This window comes from Mytilus trossulus, chromosome 14, assembly GCF_036588685.1.
Source record: "Mytilus trossulus isolate FHL-02 chromosome 14, PNRI_Mtr1.1.1.hap1, whole genome shotgun sequence".
NCBI lineage: Eukaryota > Metazoa > Mollusca > Bivalvia > Mytilida > Mytilidae > Mytilus > Mytilus trossulus.
The window spans coordinates 71,713,123-71,732,521 of NC_086386.1; the positions used below are offsets into that span (position 1 = coordinate 71,713,123).

Genomic DNA, 19,399 nt, shown 5'->3' on the forward strand with positions numbered 1-19,399 from the left:
GGCAGGTACATACATAATTGGACGATATCAAACATGTTTGTGAACGTCTAACAGTACCCAAAAGTTGACATATTAGCCTTCAGAATTTGTTTTTTCTGTGTATCGGCTTTGGGCTATTTAAACGGTTTCAGATTGATTGGCCACATGCATCAATTTATGTTGCTTTTGGGTTTTTTCCGATAACATTTGGGTTGAGGGAATTCTTGAATCTTGTATGTTTTTTCTTCTGATTTTTCTGTCATTATATAAAAAGTAAAAGAGAAATATGTTTTCTCTTCAGGTTTTTAGAGACGTTAGTCCAGACATTCCTGGTAAGTTATCTTTCAGTTTTGTTTAGTTACTATTTTCTAAATTACTCAGAAAAACGAAACGTTAAATATCAACTGATTGATCCTATTCGGGGTTAAGTGTTTTTAATTTGAAAATTGTAAAATATCAATCACAACCAATCAGTTGGAAAGTTTTATATGTCTTACGGTAATAGGACAGTTCTGTTTTCATTCATTCGGTTGTTTTGGTAAAATCTAACGTTTGATTTGTCAGTTTTTATTGACCTTCCCTTTTCGTAAATAACTAGAAGTTCGGTATTTTTGTCAAATTTGTCTACATATGTACAACTAGAAACAATTGCAATGAGTACCAGGTGGTTTTATATGATCGAATTGATCTTTCTTTTAATATATTCTCTATAAAAGCAAAAGTGGTTTATATGTGATCACATTTCGTACATCGATAACGTAGAGAAACATTAGGGAAACAAATTTGAACTATCTTTGGAGTTTTTGGTCCCATTTTGAAGTGTTTCATTACATCTATGTTATTTCTCATGTTTGACAAAAAATATACATAACATTTTTCGACTTATCTCTTCATAATGCCTCAAAGAAATTAATTATCAAACATGTATTTACAGCAACCTAATTTCAAGAGGTCAAATATCAATGTGTATATATATATATTTTTTTTTTATTTCCAGAAAATTCAAAAGAAAGCTTACACAAAATTCCGTCTTTTAATCTACTTCATGAATTGTGCAACCATATCGGAACTAGAATCATGCAGATTGCTATCGAACTGGATATAGACATCCCCACTTTACAACGGATTCAGCAGGAACATGACAAAAAACCTCTGGAACAAACAAAAGAGGTGTTTAGAAGGTGGAGGCAAAGATCAAGCCCAAAGCCAACAGTTTTAGGATTACTTAAAGCTCTTGACAGAATTGGAATATTTGGCACAACATCTAGTGTTGTTCTTCAATTCGCACAAGAATGAGTTAACAGTTGACCTTTATCCGGATGTGTTGCTGTAAAGCAAGATGCATAATGAAATCTACTTTTTACCCCCAAAAAATGCATTATTAGATAATTGTAAACTATTTTGATTGTCAACATTGATTATTTGAAACTAGTTTGATAACATGTATTGTCTGTGTTATTTAGACTTGTGATTCGTGAATTAGTAGTTTTTATTTCCCTCACGGAAGTGAGTTCTCTATGGTATTTTAACTAGTATTTAGTCTCTACCTCGGTACTGACTGGTTATATACATGTCTTTTAATATCACACATTGTTACATTAAGACATTTTAAAGAAACATCAGGCAAAGTTGACCTAGATGAATTGAGAGATTTCGCTAGCTATTAATTAATCAGTTTAACAACTATGTATACCATATGTATATATAAATATATTGTATTATTCTCAATCATGGGTCCCTATGAAAAAAGAGCAGTACAATCATACATAACAAAATAAACGGATTCATGGATTACTAGGAACGTGATTTTTATATAATACTGAATCCTGGTATCTATGATGAGGTTATTTTACCAATACAATTTTATCAATTTGCTTTGTTAAGTATTTTGCAGTGGCTTTCAATAATATTGTTTTTACCCTTTAATTATGTTTTATTCATGTAGTTAGTATTGTATATTTACAGCCTTATTTGAAAATGTATTTAATCAGAATGAGTAACTTTATTTAAATAAAGATACTTTTATCATCATTATTTTTAATCATTTATTAAATTGTGCAACTATAAAGAATTTGATGTCATATACCTTAACAGATCTTTGGGTGGAATTTTTTTATTGTTGTTTTCTTCATCACATATTATCCACAATGCCATTAACTTACAAAAGAATACTGAAGCCGGTTTGGAAGCTGATAAAATAGATGCTAATTATCTGAATACAAGTTTCATGGACATTTGACACATCCTAAAAAAACTTTCTATTCAGGGACAAATCTCTTATTAATTTATGTTTCCAAAATAAAGAAGAATAGTCAGTAGAAAGACTCATGATTAATAAAAGAGAAAGACAATTTGTTTTGTATTTAAATGACATCAGCTTAATGTTGTTTCTTTGAGGAGTTACAAGTAGCTTCGAAAATGCTTATTTTGTTACTAGTATCTTACATTTTTTTTTCAAGTTATCGTAATGAAAAAAATTGAAATACACACATTATACCATTTCTTGAATGACAGCTGCATTTTGAAATTTGAACTACAAAGTTTGTCCTACTATTTTCAAAACTATTCAGAATTAAACTGCTGTCAGTTTGTGGTCAATATAATGTTATTTTGTGGACTATCATACAAGTAAGCGGTTAAGCTAGTTATAAAACCAGGTTTAATGCAGAAATTTCTACATAAGAAAATGTCTGGAATATGAGAGTTGATGTGTTTGAGGTTTTGATTTTGCCATTTGACTATAGACTTTCCGTTTTGAATTTTCCTCGGATTTCAGTATTTTTGTGATTTTCCTTTTTCCCAAAATTGTATTGCACGAGATGTGTTATAGGAATAGTTTTCAAATTTAATAGAAATAGTGTTGTTGGTTTATTTTCAAATTAATATCCTTCTCTCTTTGTGTTATAGATAATGCATATTTTAAGGTTTTTCTTGTCGTAGAACACACCGAGGGGTGACAGGACTGATCAAATGAAAGACCGACCGGAGAGAGGTCTTTCTTTGAACAATCCTGACACCCCGAGGTGTGTTCTACGACAAGAAAAACCTTAAAATATGCATTATCTGACTTATATACCGTCAAAAAATATTAATTTTATAAAGATTTGTAAAATTAAGTATCCTTTTTTACCGACAACACTAAAGTGGGATATTCCTTTCTAATGCGTTCAGGTTTAATACGCCCTGCGGCTCATTTAAAATGTGAAATAAAACTCACTAAATAATTCAGATATAAACCTTTTAAAAATTGTTATCCATACACAATAAAAATATTACTGTAACTGCATGAAGTAAGACTCAAATGTATTGTTACCATCCGATAACGGTGTATGACAAATACAAGACACATTGTAAGTTATTTATTGTATCGCTTAGCTTATGGAAAAGGGGGAGGGGTCTGTGTGGGTTTTTTCGTGTTGTTATGTTATTTCTATCGCGGAAAAGTTGTTATTTATTTAACCATTTTACTTGAATCGAATGAAAAATTCAGAAAGATTGTCTTTCGAACAGCAATACATTTTATTAAAAGATAATCAGGATAAAATTATATACCCTCCGCACCGACCCTTTCGTGTTATTCAATGGAATATAAGATTATTTTATTAGTTGATCATTTGATAGAGTAAAAGGTATACATAAATTTTAAAAATGTACGAACTGACACAAAGACGAATATAAATACATGTAGGTCACAGTATGATTTCCTATTCAGTGTGTATCGTTCTTAAAATGCATGAATTATTTGCCACTGGACGTTAAGCAATCAACATATTCAGTTTGACTCAATAAGATTTCCAAAATCTTACTCACGAATATTTTAAATCTGGATTTATTTTATGAAAGTCTACATTAAAATTCGTCTGACCTATATGATAATGTTTCTTTATAATTATTATAGCGATAAATCAACAAAACTTCACGTTATTTGTTTCTAAAATTAAATTGCAGGTCTACAATGACGGTGTCTTTTACATCTATCATCGGGTGAACTTTAGAAAATAAATATCCAAATCGGCACCAAAAACTATTAGACGAATAAAATTTTGAAGTAAATCATAGATTGCATGTTAATCAAGGAAAATAATGACCTTACACAGGTCATTATTTTATGCCTTGGAGCATATACCATTGAAACATGGTATCGTCCGGGTTGATTCTGAAAAAAGAATGACTTGACGTTCTGAAAGAAAATAACTCCATATAGGTACATAATAAATATGAATTGTGACCAATGAATAAATGAGATCAAGTTGTTCGTTCGGGATAGGTAATCAACCGGTCAAGTATAGAATTAATACTAAAGGAATTCGAGATAATTGAAAGATTGATAACTCAGAACCTTCAGCAATTACATAAAATAAAAACAAAGGAACATCGCTTCTATTACTGTTCTTTATCTCAAAGGCAGATTAAACTTTGATCGTTGGTATGTTTATGTCTATGTATAACAGTAAATATACTAACGAGACAATTTCAGAAAACCATTGTTAATAGGAAGATTACAACTAAATATTGAGTAATTCATTGCTGATGCATGTTTCAACTATACAGATATTGACAAGTAACACACTTTATAACGAACTTTGAATAAAAATGCCAGGAAAAGTGATTCTTACTAACACACAAAAGGGAGATCAGAGATACGAAAGGGATCTTCTTACTTATAAGTCAAAAACAAAACTACCACAGCCATAACATGGAAAACTAGAGGCTCTTTGCTGTGTGGCTCACCTTGGCCTATGTGAATATTCAACAAAGGACACAGATGGATTCATAACAAAATTGTGTTTTGGTGATGTGTTTGTAGATCTTACTTTACTGAACATTCTTGCTGCTTACAATTGTCTCTATCTATAATGATTGGCCCTTTACATTCAGTGGAAAATGTTAGTAAAAATTGACTATAAAGGGCAATAACTCCTTCGGAGGTCAATTGACCATTATGGTCATGTTGAATTATTTTTAGGTCTTACTTACTTTGCTGTAAATTATTGCTGTTTACGTATCTCTGTCTATAATAATATTCAAGATGATTACAAAAATCAGCACAATTTCCTACAAATTACTAATTTTAGGGCAGCAACCCAATAACAGACTAGTAAAATCATCTGATTTTTTTTTTTTTTTTTTTAGAATAGATAGATCTTGATCTGATCAAAAATAACATGCCCTGTCAGATTTGCTCTAAATGCTTTGGTTTTTGAGTAATAAGCCAAAAACTGCATTTTACCCCTATGTTCTATTTTTAGCCATGGTGGCCATCTTGGATGGTTGGCCGGGTCACTGGACACAATTTTCAAACTAGATACCCTAATAATGATTTTGGTCGTGTTTGGTTAGATTGGGACCAGTAATTTCAGGGGAGATTTTTTTAAAAGTTTATGGACGACGGACGCCAAGTTTAGATTGTTTTACATTGTCTTATCGGGGCCTTTCTTAGCGGACTATGCGGTATGGGCTTTGCTCATGGTTGAAGGCCGTACGGTGACCTATAGTTGTTAATGTCTGTGCCATTGGTCTATTGTGGATAGTTGACTCATTGGCAATCATACCACATCTTCTTTTTTATATAGACTGTGAAACACCAATCCCACCAAATACTCTGAAGTGATCTCAGGTGCTCCAAAAGATAAGTAGATCCTGCTCCATATGTTGCACCCTTCCTGTTGCTCATATAAGTAACAAACCTCTGATAAGTCTTATTCTGTTGGTCACATTCAAGATGCCACTGCTGGTAGACGTTTCGTCACCGAGGGTATCACAAGCCCAGTGGTCAACACTTCCGTGTTGACATGAATATCAATAATGTGGTCATTTTTTATAAATTTCCGGTTCACAAAAATTAAAAGAAAAAACTAAGAGTTTTCTTATTCAAGGCATAAATTTCCTTAGCCGTATTTGGCACATCTTTTTGGAATTTTGAATCCTCAATGCTCTTCAACTTTGTTATTGTTTTGGCTTTATAAATATTTTGATATGAGCGTCACTGATGAGTCTTATGTAGACAAAACACGCTTCTGGCGTACTAAATTATAATCCGGGTACCTTTGATAACTATCAAGATAAAAGGAAACTAACTAAATGCTCTACAGATCAAGTTTCGCTCGACTATGTCAATGCACAATATGAACATGTGGTCTAGAATAGATGTCATGACGAAAATCTCATTTTATATCCTGATATGCTGATAATTTTTCTTGTTAAAAAGTGTTCTCAATCTTCTTTACAGCAAAATGCTGAGTGTGTAGGTAAAGGTAACATCTGTGGTTAGCTTGCTTGCTAGCTGAACCGTTAAGTCATTAAGTTAGCTGTACTACCCTCCTTTAATGGTAGACTTGTATGACAGTTAACTAAGATATTGTAGGACCACAATACTACAAAAGGTGACCTTAAAAGCAACTACTTTTTTCTGTAGTGAAACTTTTTAATGAAGCTCAATGTATAATCACAACAAACTATAACACAAAACTTTAAAATTCTGATCTGACAATGTAAAAAATAAACTATACATTGATTATAAATGTGGTTTGTGTATATAAATAACATTGGTCATACACATATAACAATTTGTGTTTACAACAATTTGATTAACTTTGATTAATCATTGATTTATGAGATTAACAATGTCAATAATCACCCTTTCCTTATTGTAAAACATTTCCAATATCAGACAGTTTCTAAGGTGGAAATAAAAATTCTGAACATATGCACTCTCTTCAAGTGAAATGATACAATGAAAACAACTTAAACAAAACTTTATAATATTTCAAGGCAATATATGATTTCATACATGTACAAGAATTAAAGGACATTATTTTACTGTGTTTTGCAGTCTAGAAACACAAATTTCAATTTTTGATCCACTCACATTTTATGTTTGTACCTAGAGAGGTTGTCTGGAAAGTTTGATTTTATTTATGTTTTTGAATTGGTAGGAGGTTGGGCATGGAATGGTGGTACTGCCCAATTATTTTTCTTGATTCTTTTATTTTCCTTATTTTCCAAATAATACCACCATATTTCTGTTTAGTCAGTAATTGAAGTAAGACCAAATCTCAACAAAAACAATGTTTCTTGTTAACAAAATTCAATTATAAGGTCCAACTTCACAACATACAAAAAAATATCAATCGTCTATCAAGGTACTGAAAATATGGTTTTAGATTTACATTATCGACATGAAATCATTTTCAATTGATCTGACAGTTACTTGACATCTCATGCTGAAGCTCAGAATGGACAAGGCTTTCAATATTGTAGATCTGACATCACAGCAATGGACAAAAATATATTCTAACATCATTTCTCATTCAATACAACATTTCTCAAATTTGTCTTTCGCTAAGGGACATTAACAGTATCCAAAAACATTTCGTAGTCAGCAAAAGTTTACTCTTTCAATTTCTCAGAACAGCATTTGATATATACGTTTTTTTGGCACATGTCTCAATATTATATTAGATAATGTCAATATTTTTTAATGTGATTGAATTTAGTTTAAAAAAATCTTTTTGAAAGAATGTAGATAAATTTTTCACTATACTTTTTTAATTGTTTTAATATTTCTAAAAACTTTTATTAACTTGACAATTTTGATTTTATTTGTTTCCAATAAATTACTATTCTTTAAATAGAAAAAAATATTCCATAGCCTAAAAATATATTTAAACACTTGTCTTGCCAAATATCACTAAATGCAATGATAAAGACAAGAAAGGCTACTCTTGCACATACATAAATGGGCAACAATTTTAACAAATTTGTTCCCATACAACCCTTCTTTCAAGTAAAAAATCTACATAAATTCTAACATCTTAGACGTAATAAGAAAATGAATACTGTACAAACTTACAAAGCACTTATGTATAAGATGTATAATAGATGTCATTTGAATATGTATTTATGTCTATAAACAGCAAGAGTCCCATGAATACTGTATAAATGTTAAAAGCACTTATGTATAAGATGTATAATAGATGTTGTTAAAATATGTATTATGTCTATTTACAACAAGAATTCCTTATCACAATCTATTCCTTTCTATGGAGCCCTCAGAAGCCCTACCTCTTTAAATGTATAAAGCACTTATGTATAAAATATACAATCAAAGTCATGAGATAAATACATAATAGGACATATTTTGATTTTTCATCATTACAGCTAATTGAATTCAGTGTGTATATAAAACAATAAGGTTAAAGTGACCTATTTGCAAGATAAACCATAAAATAAATTATTTTTTTTATCTTGCTTTTATGAGTAACAATAGTTTTTACAAGTTGTTCAAATCACAGAATATGTTACAACAGAATGGCCAAGAAATCTGCCTTTATATGTACAATAGCAAACTTTTAAGAAATTGTAGTTCACCTTACAAACGTCAACTTAACTTAACTTTAATGTTTTAAGTTCACACTCAATTAGTTCAGCTGTAAGTGTCTGTCCTGGAAACAACCAATGAATTAGGGCTATTCCCTGAAAAAAGTATATGCACGATTGCATGGCACTTGAAATGTATAAATGGGTAGAGGAAGGTCAACAAATTGTAAGCAAATTAAAATGCATTTGTAGAGGTGATGACCATAAAAAGGTAGCTTCTCCACCCACCCCCTCTCTTGTTTTTCTTTTTCTGGAATAGCCCTGATTATGATATTTACTAAATTTAAATATAGATTTCTCTGGTAAATCCAATAACATCCATTTGGAAGAATCGCTTCCAAGAAAGATTTTAAAACAAATCAAATTGAATGCGTGAAATATTTGTACAGACTCACATGAAACCTTCACAAAAATCACTACCAAGATTCATTCTTAGAGCAAATCCTCTTAGGTATGTTATTCCTAACAAATCGACTTGTACATGTATAAACCTATCACATGACTCTAATTGTACATATCAATATGGAATTCTGTAACTATATAATTAACATAATTTAACAGCTGTCTGATATGGTTTGTTTTCCTGGTCTATATCACACATTCTAAGTATAAATAATATATATCATCTGTTTCTCTGTGTTATTCCATCTTCAACTCATCTGCAAAACAATTTATTTAATCAGAAATTGAAAGGAAAAGGGAAAGTGCAGAAATAGAAAATTTAGCAATTTTTCCATTTAATAATAAGTAACACCACTCCAGAACTGTGTAATAAGGCACACACATTCATACTTTATTTGTCTTTGGTGGTCATAAGCTTTCTTAAGAGTTTCATTACATTTGACTTAGACAAACTAAAGTTTTAGTGTAAAAACAACAAATATATGCAATGATTTTTTTATTCATTTTTACACAGCTCAAGAATGGTGAAACCCAACTTTGAACTTCATCTGTGTTTGGTGGCAAGTTTATAAAAATTCCAGGTGGATAAAAATTTCTGAAAGCCAAATTTTTGCTACTGTGGATTCATATATTTTTGTGGAAAATCATTTTATTTTATTTTCTTGGATATTTGATTTCATAGTTTTGCAATAGTATGTATGTATAGAAAATGTGTACTACATCAGAAATTTAAATGAATGGTTCACCTTTAACCACAAAATGATATATACAGAATCCACAATATATAACTTCATTTATTTTTAACACATATTAAAAAGGCTTAAGTTCGCCTATTCACACTTCTTTTTATTTGAACATGAAAATATAGCCTGATGTCAAATTAGTTATCAAAGGTGCCAGGATTATAATTTAGTACGCCAGACTTGCATTTCCTCTACATAAGACTCATCAGTGACGCTCACATAAAACACCTTAAATTGTCTGGACGGTTTCAAACAAATCTTCCTGGTAGAGCATTTTGAGTGTCTTTACCTTGAAAATTATGTACCTGGTTCTTTAAGAAACAGTCCATCCCCTGCCAGTTCCTGTTCTGTTTCCATGGTAGCCAGAACAGCAGCAGTACCAGAGTTATTTACCTGTTCTTGTTGAACTAGTTGTTGAATACCACCCTGAAAAAAAAATAATGACTTTTAACTCAAAGTTGTATTTTCCTTGGTTGCCATGGCGTGTGCTGTTGTTTGTATTTTACACTGATATGACCCCTGCCTGACTTTAAATTTTAACATTTGATTTTTATTTTTTTTTACCTTTTGTCCATCTAGATTTTCTTTATATTTAGTCACCAATTTCTACGTAAACTATGAATTAAGATGTTCAAAGAAGTGCCAATGATCAAATATAGATATAGGAAGATGTGGTGAATGTTTGTATGCCAACCACAAAATCAAATATTCCCTAAAATACAATTCTTTCATCCAAGAAAATTGGTAATCAGGGAAATTAATGAATCCACAGTTTATTGGGAAATAATGCAACTTGTTCTTTTAACAATCTGAAAAACACAGGTTAATTTTTGAGTGAACAAACTCATTTATCTAGGTCAAAATCATCAAATTTAAAGAGATATTTCTATGGTCATCTACATTTTTTATAGATTTCACTATCATGAAGTTGTTATACTAACACTTAATCAAGCTAACTAACAGACTGATAAGGATAATTGAGTTTCTTTTTGTTATACTTTTCTTTTTATCTAAAGTAATAGTGAATTTTAAAGTGCAGTCTGCCTAAGAATCAGGCAGTGGTGAAAACATGACAAAAAAAACCCCACCCAATTTGACATTGAATTCAGTTCATAATATGTAGTTATGCACACAAATAACATCCATTTCCATTTTCTGTTCTGGTAATAGAAGATACAATTTGGTTGAAATGCACTAGAAATTAACAAATAAGGGGAGATAACTCTGTAATTTGCTATCATTCTAACCAATTTTCTAATCGAGTTATTTGATATTACCAGACACACACAAACAAAAGACTAATAATTTTTAACTCAGGATGATGGTTAGTATTAAATAGCATGATTAGCTCAATGGGTTTTTTCTGATCATGTTTTGATTTTTACCTAAATTGCCTGATTCTTACAAAGACTGGCACTTTAAAACTAAAGTATAGTACCTGACAGATATCTAATGATGGTGGAAGGTCATCAATTGTAATTTCTCCATTCATTAAAACCTGAAATACAAATGAAATTTGAGAATTGTCATATTTTATGGGAAGTACATTAATGCTGAATGAAGTTTTAACATATTTTTTTAATAACAGACTAAACCATTAGTTGGTAATATTAAATTTTCAGCTTGATAGCCACGAAAGTAACAAATTTCCAATTAGATGTCAAAACTATGAAATTAAGTATCAATGGCAATACCATTTTTCGTCAATCCCCTAAAATCAACACCAACAAAATAATCCATTCACAGTATTTGTCCTCCTTGTTTGACATGAACCCTACATCCAGTATTCACTCTGAACCACATGCCCAACAGTCCAGGCTTGTAAATTTGCTCTCAGGCCTGTAAAAATCATCTCCACAGGCCACAAATCTAACTAAAATTTTCCAAAAATTGAGTTTTGGACCTAACAATTTAACCCTTTCATCCCCGACGTTGCTTTGAGGCATCGCCTGACATTGGCCCGACGTTGCTTTAACGCATCGCCTGACGTTGGCCCAACGATGCTTTGAGTCATAGTTTTTCGGTATTTTTAAAATCAGTTTTATGACAAAATGACGGGGCGTATGAACGGGAAAATGGACTTAGTCATTGAGCATATTATGAAATTTGTTTTTTTGCTTTGTTTAGTGTAATCGTATGGTTTAAAATAACAAAAAATACAGTTGAAACGTCATTCACAATGGGAGAAATTAATGGCGTCCTCCGTGGAGAAACTTGAGGTCAACGGTTGTTTATTTCCATGTTATACGTTTTGAAAAAGGCCTTCTCCAGTGAAAAATTGGAAATGTTTATTCCGTGACCTCATTTGCGATCATTTGCATATCAATGCGGATATTCCAGGGGGCATTTAATACAATATTTCATTGAAAGTTGCCGTTTTCAGATTCGGATGCGCTAACCTTATTGTTCCTTTGTTATTTCTTTATTTGTGCCTGTAAATGGCCACGACAAACATTTGTTTAGTCCAAAAATGAGACCGCATGCAAGTCTCCATTTGTGTTTTGTTTTTCGATTCTATTTTATAAATATATTGACCTTTGAAAACGGCCTTCAGTTGACCAATAAAAACGGGGATTCCGTTTCTTATGTCGTAATGTCATGTGAGATGTCATGTGCTTGCAGTAAAAATAATGTGCATTTTTCGAAGTTATGAACACAAAATATACACCAGACTGAGAGAACAGTTTCTTGTGAATGGAACAAGGTATTATTTTTTTGTAATTGTATCTCTTCAGACATTTAATAACATGCAAGTCTTTGAACTTACACTCCCAAGTATGCAGAGCACAATTTTTAAAAGTCCAGTCACACTCACAGCAGACTGGATAAAAATAAATTATAAAATACACAAGCTAATAATACACGTGTATGTCCAGTCTTTTTACTTTGATATAAATCAGATATAATGGAAAAGAGTTGATATTTTAACAGATTAAATTATAAAGATTGTAGTCAGCTGGTATTGCAAAGTACATGTTGACATGTAGCAATAGAGAAGAACAATATTTTAATGATCTTTAATCATGTTTAGTGTGAATGGAAAAGAACATGTTTACCTCTAGATTAATGACTTATATTTTTTTAATCAATACCTCAGAAATTAAATGATTACATTTTTGTCGAGCCTTCGACTTTAGTCGAAAAAGCGAGAGACTAAGCGATCCTACTTTCCGTCGGCGTCGGCGTCGTCGTCGGCGGCGTCCACAAATATTCACTCTGTGGTTAAAGTTTTTAAAATTTTAATAACTTTCTTAAACTATACTGGATTTCTACCAAACTTGGACAGAAGCTTGTTTATGATCATAAGATAGTATCCAGAAGTGAATTTTGTAAAAATAAAATTCCATTTTTTCAGTATTTTACTTATAAATGGACTTAGTTTTTCTGCCGGGAAACATTACATTCACTCTGTGGTTAAAGTTTTTAAAATTTGAATAACTTTCATAAATTATCCTGGGTTTGTACCAAACTTGGACAGAATCTTGTTTATGATCATAAGATAGTATCCAGAAGTAAATTTTTTAAAAATAAATTTCCATTTTTTCCGTATTTTACTTATAAATGGACTTAGTTTTTCTGCCGGGAAACATTACATTCACTCTGTGGTTAAAGTTTTTGAAATTTAATAACTTTCTTACACTATACTTGATTTCTACCAAACTTGGACAGAAGCTTGTCTATGATCATAAGATAGTATCCAGAAGTAAATTTTTAAAAAATAAATTTCAATTTTTTCAGTATTTTACTTTTAAATGGACTTAGATTTTCTGCCAGGAAACAACACATGACCTTTGTAGTTAAAGTTTGAATTTTTTTAATAACTTTCTTCTTTCCTATACCATTTTGGATTTGTACCAAACTTGGACAGAAGCTTTTTTATGATCAAAAGCTAGTATCGAGAAGGAAATTTTGTTAAAATTTTGTACCTGTGTATCTGTATTTTACTTATAAATGGACTTAGTTTTTCTTCCATTTAACATTACATACAGTCTGCAGTTAAAGTTTTAAAACATTTATTAGATTCATAAACTATCTTGGATTTTTACCAAACCTGGACAGAAGCTTTTTACGATCAAAAGATAGTATCAACAGGAATAATTTTATTGAATTTTTTCCATTTTTGTTGAGCCTGTGATTAACAGCAAAAGTAGGCGAGACACTGGGTTCCGCGGAACCCTTACAATTTTTTTTTTTAATTTACGTATTGACTTAAACACCAACCCAATATACCCTAGGTAGTAACTACAGAAGAGGAGTGATCTGAGAGACTGTACTACTGAAATATTGAGTCTTTTCATATTCAAACCATAGAAAATAATACTTCAAGTGACATTTTATATGATATGATGTTTCATAATGAAACAAAAAAAACAAATAAAATGTATAAAGGAAGACTTTCAATTCAAATTTGAGACACCACAGATAATACAAAATTCTAATATTTCCAATTACTTGGAAAACAAATTAACTGTTTTCACATGAGATATAAACTAGCTGAAGGTATGTGAAATGCCATTCATACATATTACTATGTAAATAATATACATGAGGGTAAATGTTGGGTATACATTGTTAGACAAGCAACCCAACTACACCAAAAAATAAGATATTCAGATGTCACCTAGAGAGAGGATTAAGACGTGCATTGCAACTCTTATGTATAACATTGATGTTTACTGGGTGTAATTCAACTCAAAATATTTTGTTCGGTCGCCCTGTCCCAAATACAAAGAAGGAAAAAATATTGGTACTTGAAAATTAGCTGTCTTTTATAAATTTCTTTTTTTTTATTTAATCTGATTAGGCTGACAGTGGTAATTTTGAGCAGATCCCAGGATGTTAGTATCTGACTTAAAAACAGAAATTATTAGAAAAAAATATTCCAAACTCTATGTCATTTAGGCTCTGGTATATATATTAGGTCACTGGTGTCAGATATAGCTTTAATGTTGTAAGAAATAATCAGTTTGGCATAATGAATAAGGAGAATATAAGATTCTGTATTTAATGCCCAAGTCATCGGTAGTAACTAAATATATTGTATCTCGCTGTCTCTTTTCAGGTGTGTGTGTTTTAATTTTAATGATTTTTAAGGGGGTAGCAAAATCAGAGACAATGTACTCTGACAGAATTGATATTCCTTTTAAAAGAGTTAAATTCCAAATTTTATTTTCAAGAAAAATAATTTGAAAAACCTGGGTGTTGTTTAGGAAATTTCAATTCCAAATGTTAAAGTCCAAGTGTTTTAGAAAGTTCAGATAATAATTTTTAAAAGTATCTGATGTACAACATTATATGCAACTATAAATAGATCATCAAAATTCCAATGATAAGAAAGTAAATATTTTATGCTCCGACTTCTAATTAATCAAGACTGACAAGAGACCGTTTCTCTGTAATTTCCTCCTAAAAATCAGATGATTTTGATGCTGAAATATTGAAAAGATCTGCTGCTACGCTACTCATATCGTTGTGTTTAGAAACGTGACCTATTTATATAAATAACTGGGGAAAGCCGATTCTGAATCGAGTCAAGGTCAATAATGGCTGCAGATGAATGTTGGACGCTAACAAAATATATTATGATCATCGTGAGACGTGGACCATACGGCATACACTTTCCTTTACACAACTGTTTGAATAATTAAAATGAGTCGTCGCTGATTTGTTTTATGAAGGTATTTTAGCAGAAAATACGCGAATATAATTCTTTTTAAAGAGACTTCTCATCTAAAAAGTTCCGTTTTTGACGAATGGACTTAATTCTTCCATAGCTTTACACAAATTAAATATTTATTTTACACGTATTTACGGAAAAAACACTACAGAACAGTTAATATATTATTCCTTTATCGATGTTGTATCAATAATTGCAAGATAGCTCCAGGAAAAGCATCAACACGTCGGTTTACGAAATGTCCGAAATGACAACAAAAAACACGCACTTTTATTGAAATCAATTCGGGCGGGTGACGGTCGCGTGCAATTTTGACAATGTCATAGAGACGCTCAATCCAGTTCAATCCGGTAAAGAAAGTGTTAAAAGTTTATTGCAAAGACTGTACATCTCCTTTTTGTTTTGAGCAAGTATCATTTCAAATAACTAACCTCTCCATTACACTGCGTCTCTGATGACTTGCTGTCTTTTGATGTATTGGCTCCTTGGTCTGCGTCTTCCTTACTGATCTTGACAAACGAATCTTCATCAGGCATTCCGTCAGTGGTCCCGTCATCATTGTCAAGTGACCTTTCCATCATGGCGTCCCTCGACACAGCTGTCTCTGATGGATCATCAGCACTCTGGGATTCTGATGCATCCTCGTCATCTTCATCACTGCCGATTCTATAAATAGATTTGATAAAGATTTTTATGAACAACATTCAAATTTAATCACATTACCCTAACAAAGGAAAGCATTTTACAAATTCACTTCTTTTACTTTCAAATCTTAAATAGTGCAGAAAAATCTATTTTTCTGTTGATGTAACTTTTGTGGGTTTTTTACCTTCCTGATGAACAGAAATAGAATGTTGTATCAAAACAGTCTTCAAATTCCCCATTTATTTTTTCAATTGTTGCAATACAACAGCATAGGCTTGAGTGTTTGTATTCATGTCTTTTCTTCCTGTGCTGTTCATTTTAGAATGTTCAACTTTCCAGCCAGTACCTGATATGACTCAATGCAAAACGTCTTGAAATGCTATCTCTCACCAACCTAACTGAACCTTTCTTGATGTTAGAAAAACAGTTGTCAAAATTCTAGATTTTCCTAACGTCTCGCTTTTTGTTGTTTTGTGTTATCTCATGTCCAAATTATTTTTTTCCTGCTTTGTAAAGAAGGGTCCAAACCCTGACAATAACAGTACATTGGAAATGGTTCGACTTGAGGCAACCAGCTCTATTTTGTCAGGGATAGAGTACCTTATGAATTGTTGTCTTACTGACATAGCGATCTCTATTAACAGGGACCCAGTACCTTGTGAATGGTTTAGTTTCTGACACAGCCTGCTCTATGTTAACAGGGATACAGTACCTTGTGAATGGTTTAGTTTCTGACACAGCCAGCTCTATGTTAACAGGGACCCAGTACCTTGTGATTGGTTTAGTTTCTGACACAGTCAGCTCTATGTTAACAGGAATACAGTACCTTGTGAATGGTTTAGTTTCTGACACAGCCAGCTCTATGTTAACAGGAATACAGTACCTTGTGAATGGTTTAGTTTCTGACAGCCAGCTCTATGTTAACAGGAATACAGTACCTTGTGAATGGTTTAGTTTCTGACACAGCCAGCTCTATGTTAACAGGAATACAGTACCTTGTGAATGGTTTAGTTTCTGACACAGCCAACTCTATGTTAACAGGAATACAGTACCTTGTGAATGGTTTAGTTTCTGACAGCCAGCTCTATGTTAACAGGAATACAGTACCTTGTGAATGGTTTAGTTTCTGACAGCCAGCTCTATGTTAACAGGAATACAGTACCTTGTGAATGGTTTAGTTTCTGACACAGCCAACTCTATGTTAACAGGAATACAGTACCTTGTGAATGGTTTAGTTTCTGACAGCCAGCTCTATGTTAACAGGAATACAGTACCTTGTGAATGGTTTAGTTTCTGACAGCCAACTCTATGTTAACAGGAATACAGTACCTTGTGAATGGTTTAGTTTCTGACAGCCAGCTCTATGTTAACAGGAATACAGTACCTTGTGAATGGTTTAGTTTCTGACACAGCCAACTGTATCTGTACAGGAGATCTTTTATATGGAGATTCAGTGTCTTCATCTTTGTCTTCAGAATCTTTTACTTGTACCTCATTAGCAAAGTCATCATCTCGGCTCTGTACATAAAACACAATTTAAAATTTGACACATTGTATAGACACTGATTGTGATTGGCAAACATGTTCGACAGTAAATCAAATGATTTTGTCTTTGAAATGCTTTCTCATTGATGTAAAACAAGAATGTGTCCCCAGTACACGAATGCCCCACTCGCACTATCATTTTCTATGTTCAGTGGACCGTGAAATTGGGGTAAACCCTCTAATTTGGCATTAAAATTAGAAAGATCATATCATAGGGAACATGTATACTAAGTTTGAAGTCGATTGGACTTCAACTTCATCAAAAACTACCTTGACCAAAATCTTTAACCTGAAGCGGGACAGACGGACGGACGAACGGACGCACAGACGAACGGACGCACAGACGAACGGACGCACAGACCAGAAAACATAATGCCCCTCTACTATCGTAGGTGGGGCATAAAAATTATTCAAAGGGAAGTAATCTCATCTAAGAAAATGACAAAGCCCAAGTCATTGAATCTCAATCAGGTTGTGATTTAAAACTTTGTAAATCTGAGATAACTTGAAGTCTGACCTTGCCTAACTCCTCCTCCTCATTTTCGACCATCTTGATAGAGGTATTGATGGCTTGTTCTTCAGCAGTAGAGGAAGTAGTTTCTGTATCTGATTCCTGAGTCTGATCTGTCTCTTCTTCTTCATCATCCTCCTCATCCTCATCCTGTTCAACTTCTTGTGTCTAAAAATAGAAAAATATGACTTGATACAAAATAAATTCTTACTTGTTTGGTAATACTATTATATCAAACATGCAATGAATTTGGTCAATAGTGAAATGTTTTCCACTGTTTTGTAACAGGGCATGTTAAAAGTCTGAAGAGTTAAGGTGGTATCTAACACTACAGGGAGATAACTCGGTAAAATCAGCTAAACATTCTAATAACGTTGTGTTGTTAAGGGAATATTAAGCTGCTCAATGATTAAAATTAGTGTTTGTCAACCTGCTAAATAACCAGTGTAATTTTTCTGATAAATTGCTTGGTTCAAATTTCAGGAATTTTTTTATATTTTTGTCAAAGGTTCAAATTAAATACTTTTTCAAATTTTTATGAAAATTAAACGAGCCAAACTAATTTTAGTGAAGGTGTTGGGTACCACCTTAATGTGGAAAAACTGCAGAAATGCAATGCAAAGATATTTAAATATTTTACATTCATGGGGAATCATGATGTGCTTGCATGGGTGCCACATATGGAGCAGGTTCCACTCCAGCATCAGGAGAACTTGAGATACCCCCAAGTTTTTGGTGTGATTCTTATTGCTCAGTTTTTATTTTTCTTTGTTGTATTGTGTGCTTTGATGTGTCTCTTTTTAAGCCATGGTGTTTGTTATCAGTTTATTTTTCAACTATTATGAGTTTGAATATCCCTCTGGTATTTTCACCTCTATTTTGCATTCAAATGAATTAAGTATACGTGCTATATGTTTTACTCCTCAAATTGCCTGTCTTGAGATATTTAGTGTACAAAATTGAGTATTCAGGTATCAAATAACTCTCTAGAGAGAAAATCTTCTACAAATCAGGAATTTCACAGGTCTGAAACAGTAATGACAGAAAAAAACACACTGAGGGATTTGAGAACAATGTATACCTGTGTTCCTGACGATTTGAAGGGAGAGGTCTGTTGTGATTGGTCAGAGGTTGAAGGAACATCCACAATTCCTTGCATCAATTTGAAGAATGCCAACTCATTAAAAAGAACTTCTGACATGTCTACTAACAAATCTTCACCGCAATCTCTCATTCTGTAATAAATGTTCAAATGATTAAAAGGTGGACACACACAAATGTCATTTGAATCAAAATGCAAGAAGCTAATTCATTGAATAAAAATTCTGACAAAGTCATGCAGAATATTTAAGAACACCATTCAATAGTATAAAATTTTCAAGAATACAGAATCCATGGCAAAAACAAAATTTGTTAAAACTATTCTCATGCAAACACAAACCTTATATAATAATGACAAGATTAAATGTTTATTTTTTTCCTATGGGTGATTCCATTGGTTGAATGATCCATGTCACT

At 32.1% G+C, this 19,399-nt stretch overlaps 1 protein-coding gene across 10 annotated transcripts in view; it reads right to left on the reverse strand.

The window, feature by feature from the left end:
• Positions 1-6,485: 6,485 nt before the first annotated feature.
• The window catches only part of LOC134695995 (pericentriolar material 1 protein-like), a 64,781-nt gene continuing 51,867 nt past the window's right edge, over positions 6,486-19,399 (reverse strand). For 8 of the 10 annotated variants that reach the window (XM_063557514.1, XM_063557512.1, XM_063557510.1 and 5 more), the window contains 7 exons: positions 18,963-19,116; positions 17,888-18,049; positions 17,210-17,343; positions 15,612-15,846; positions 10,942-11,001; positions 9,809-9,929; positions 6,486-9,017 (listed from right to left, as the gene is read on the reverse strand). In XM_063557514.1, coding sequence (XP_063413584.1) covers positions 8,998-9,017; positions 9,809-9,929; positions 10,942-11,001; positions 15,612-15,846; positions 17,210-17,343; positions 17,888-18,049; positions 18,963-19,116 — 886 coding nt within the window. In that variant the 3' untranslated portion in view covers positions 6,486-8,997. Of the gene's footprint in view, positions 9,018-9,792; positions 9,930-10,941; positions 11,002-15,611; positions 15,847-17,209; positions 17,344-17,887; positions 18,050-18,962; positions 19,117-19,399 lie in introns of all 10 variants that reach the window. The other 2 variants (XM_063557508.1, XM_063557515.1) reach the window with 2 other exon arrangements.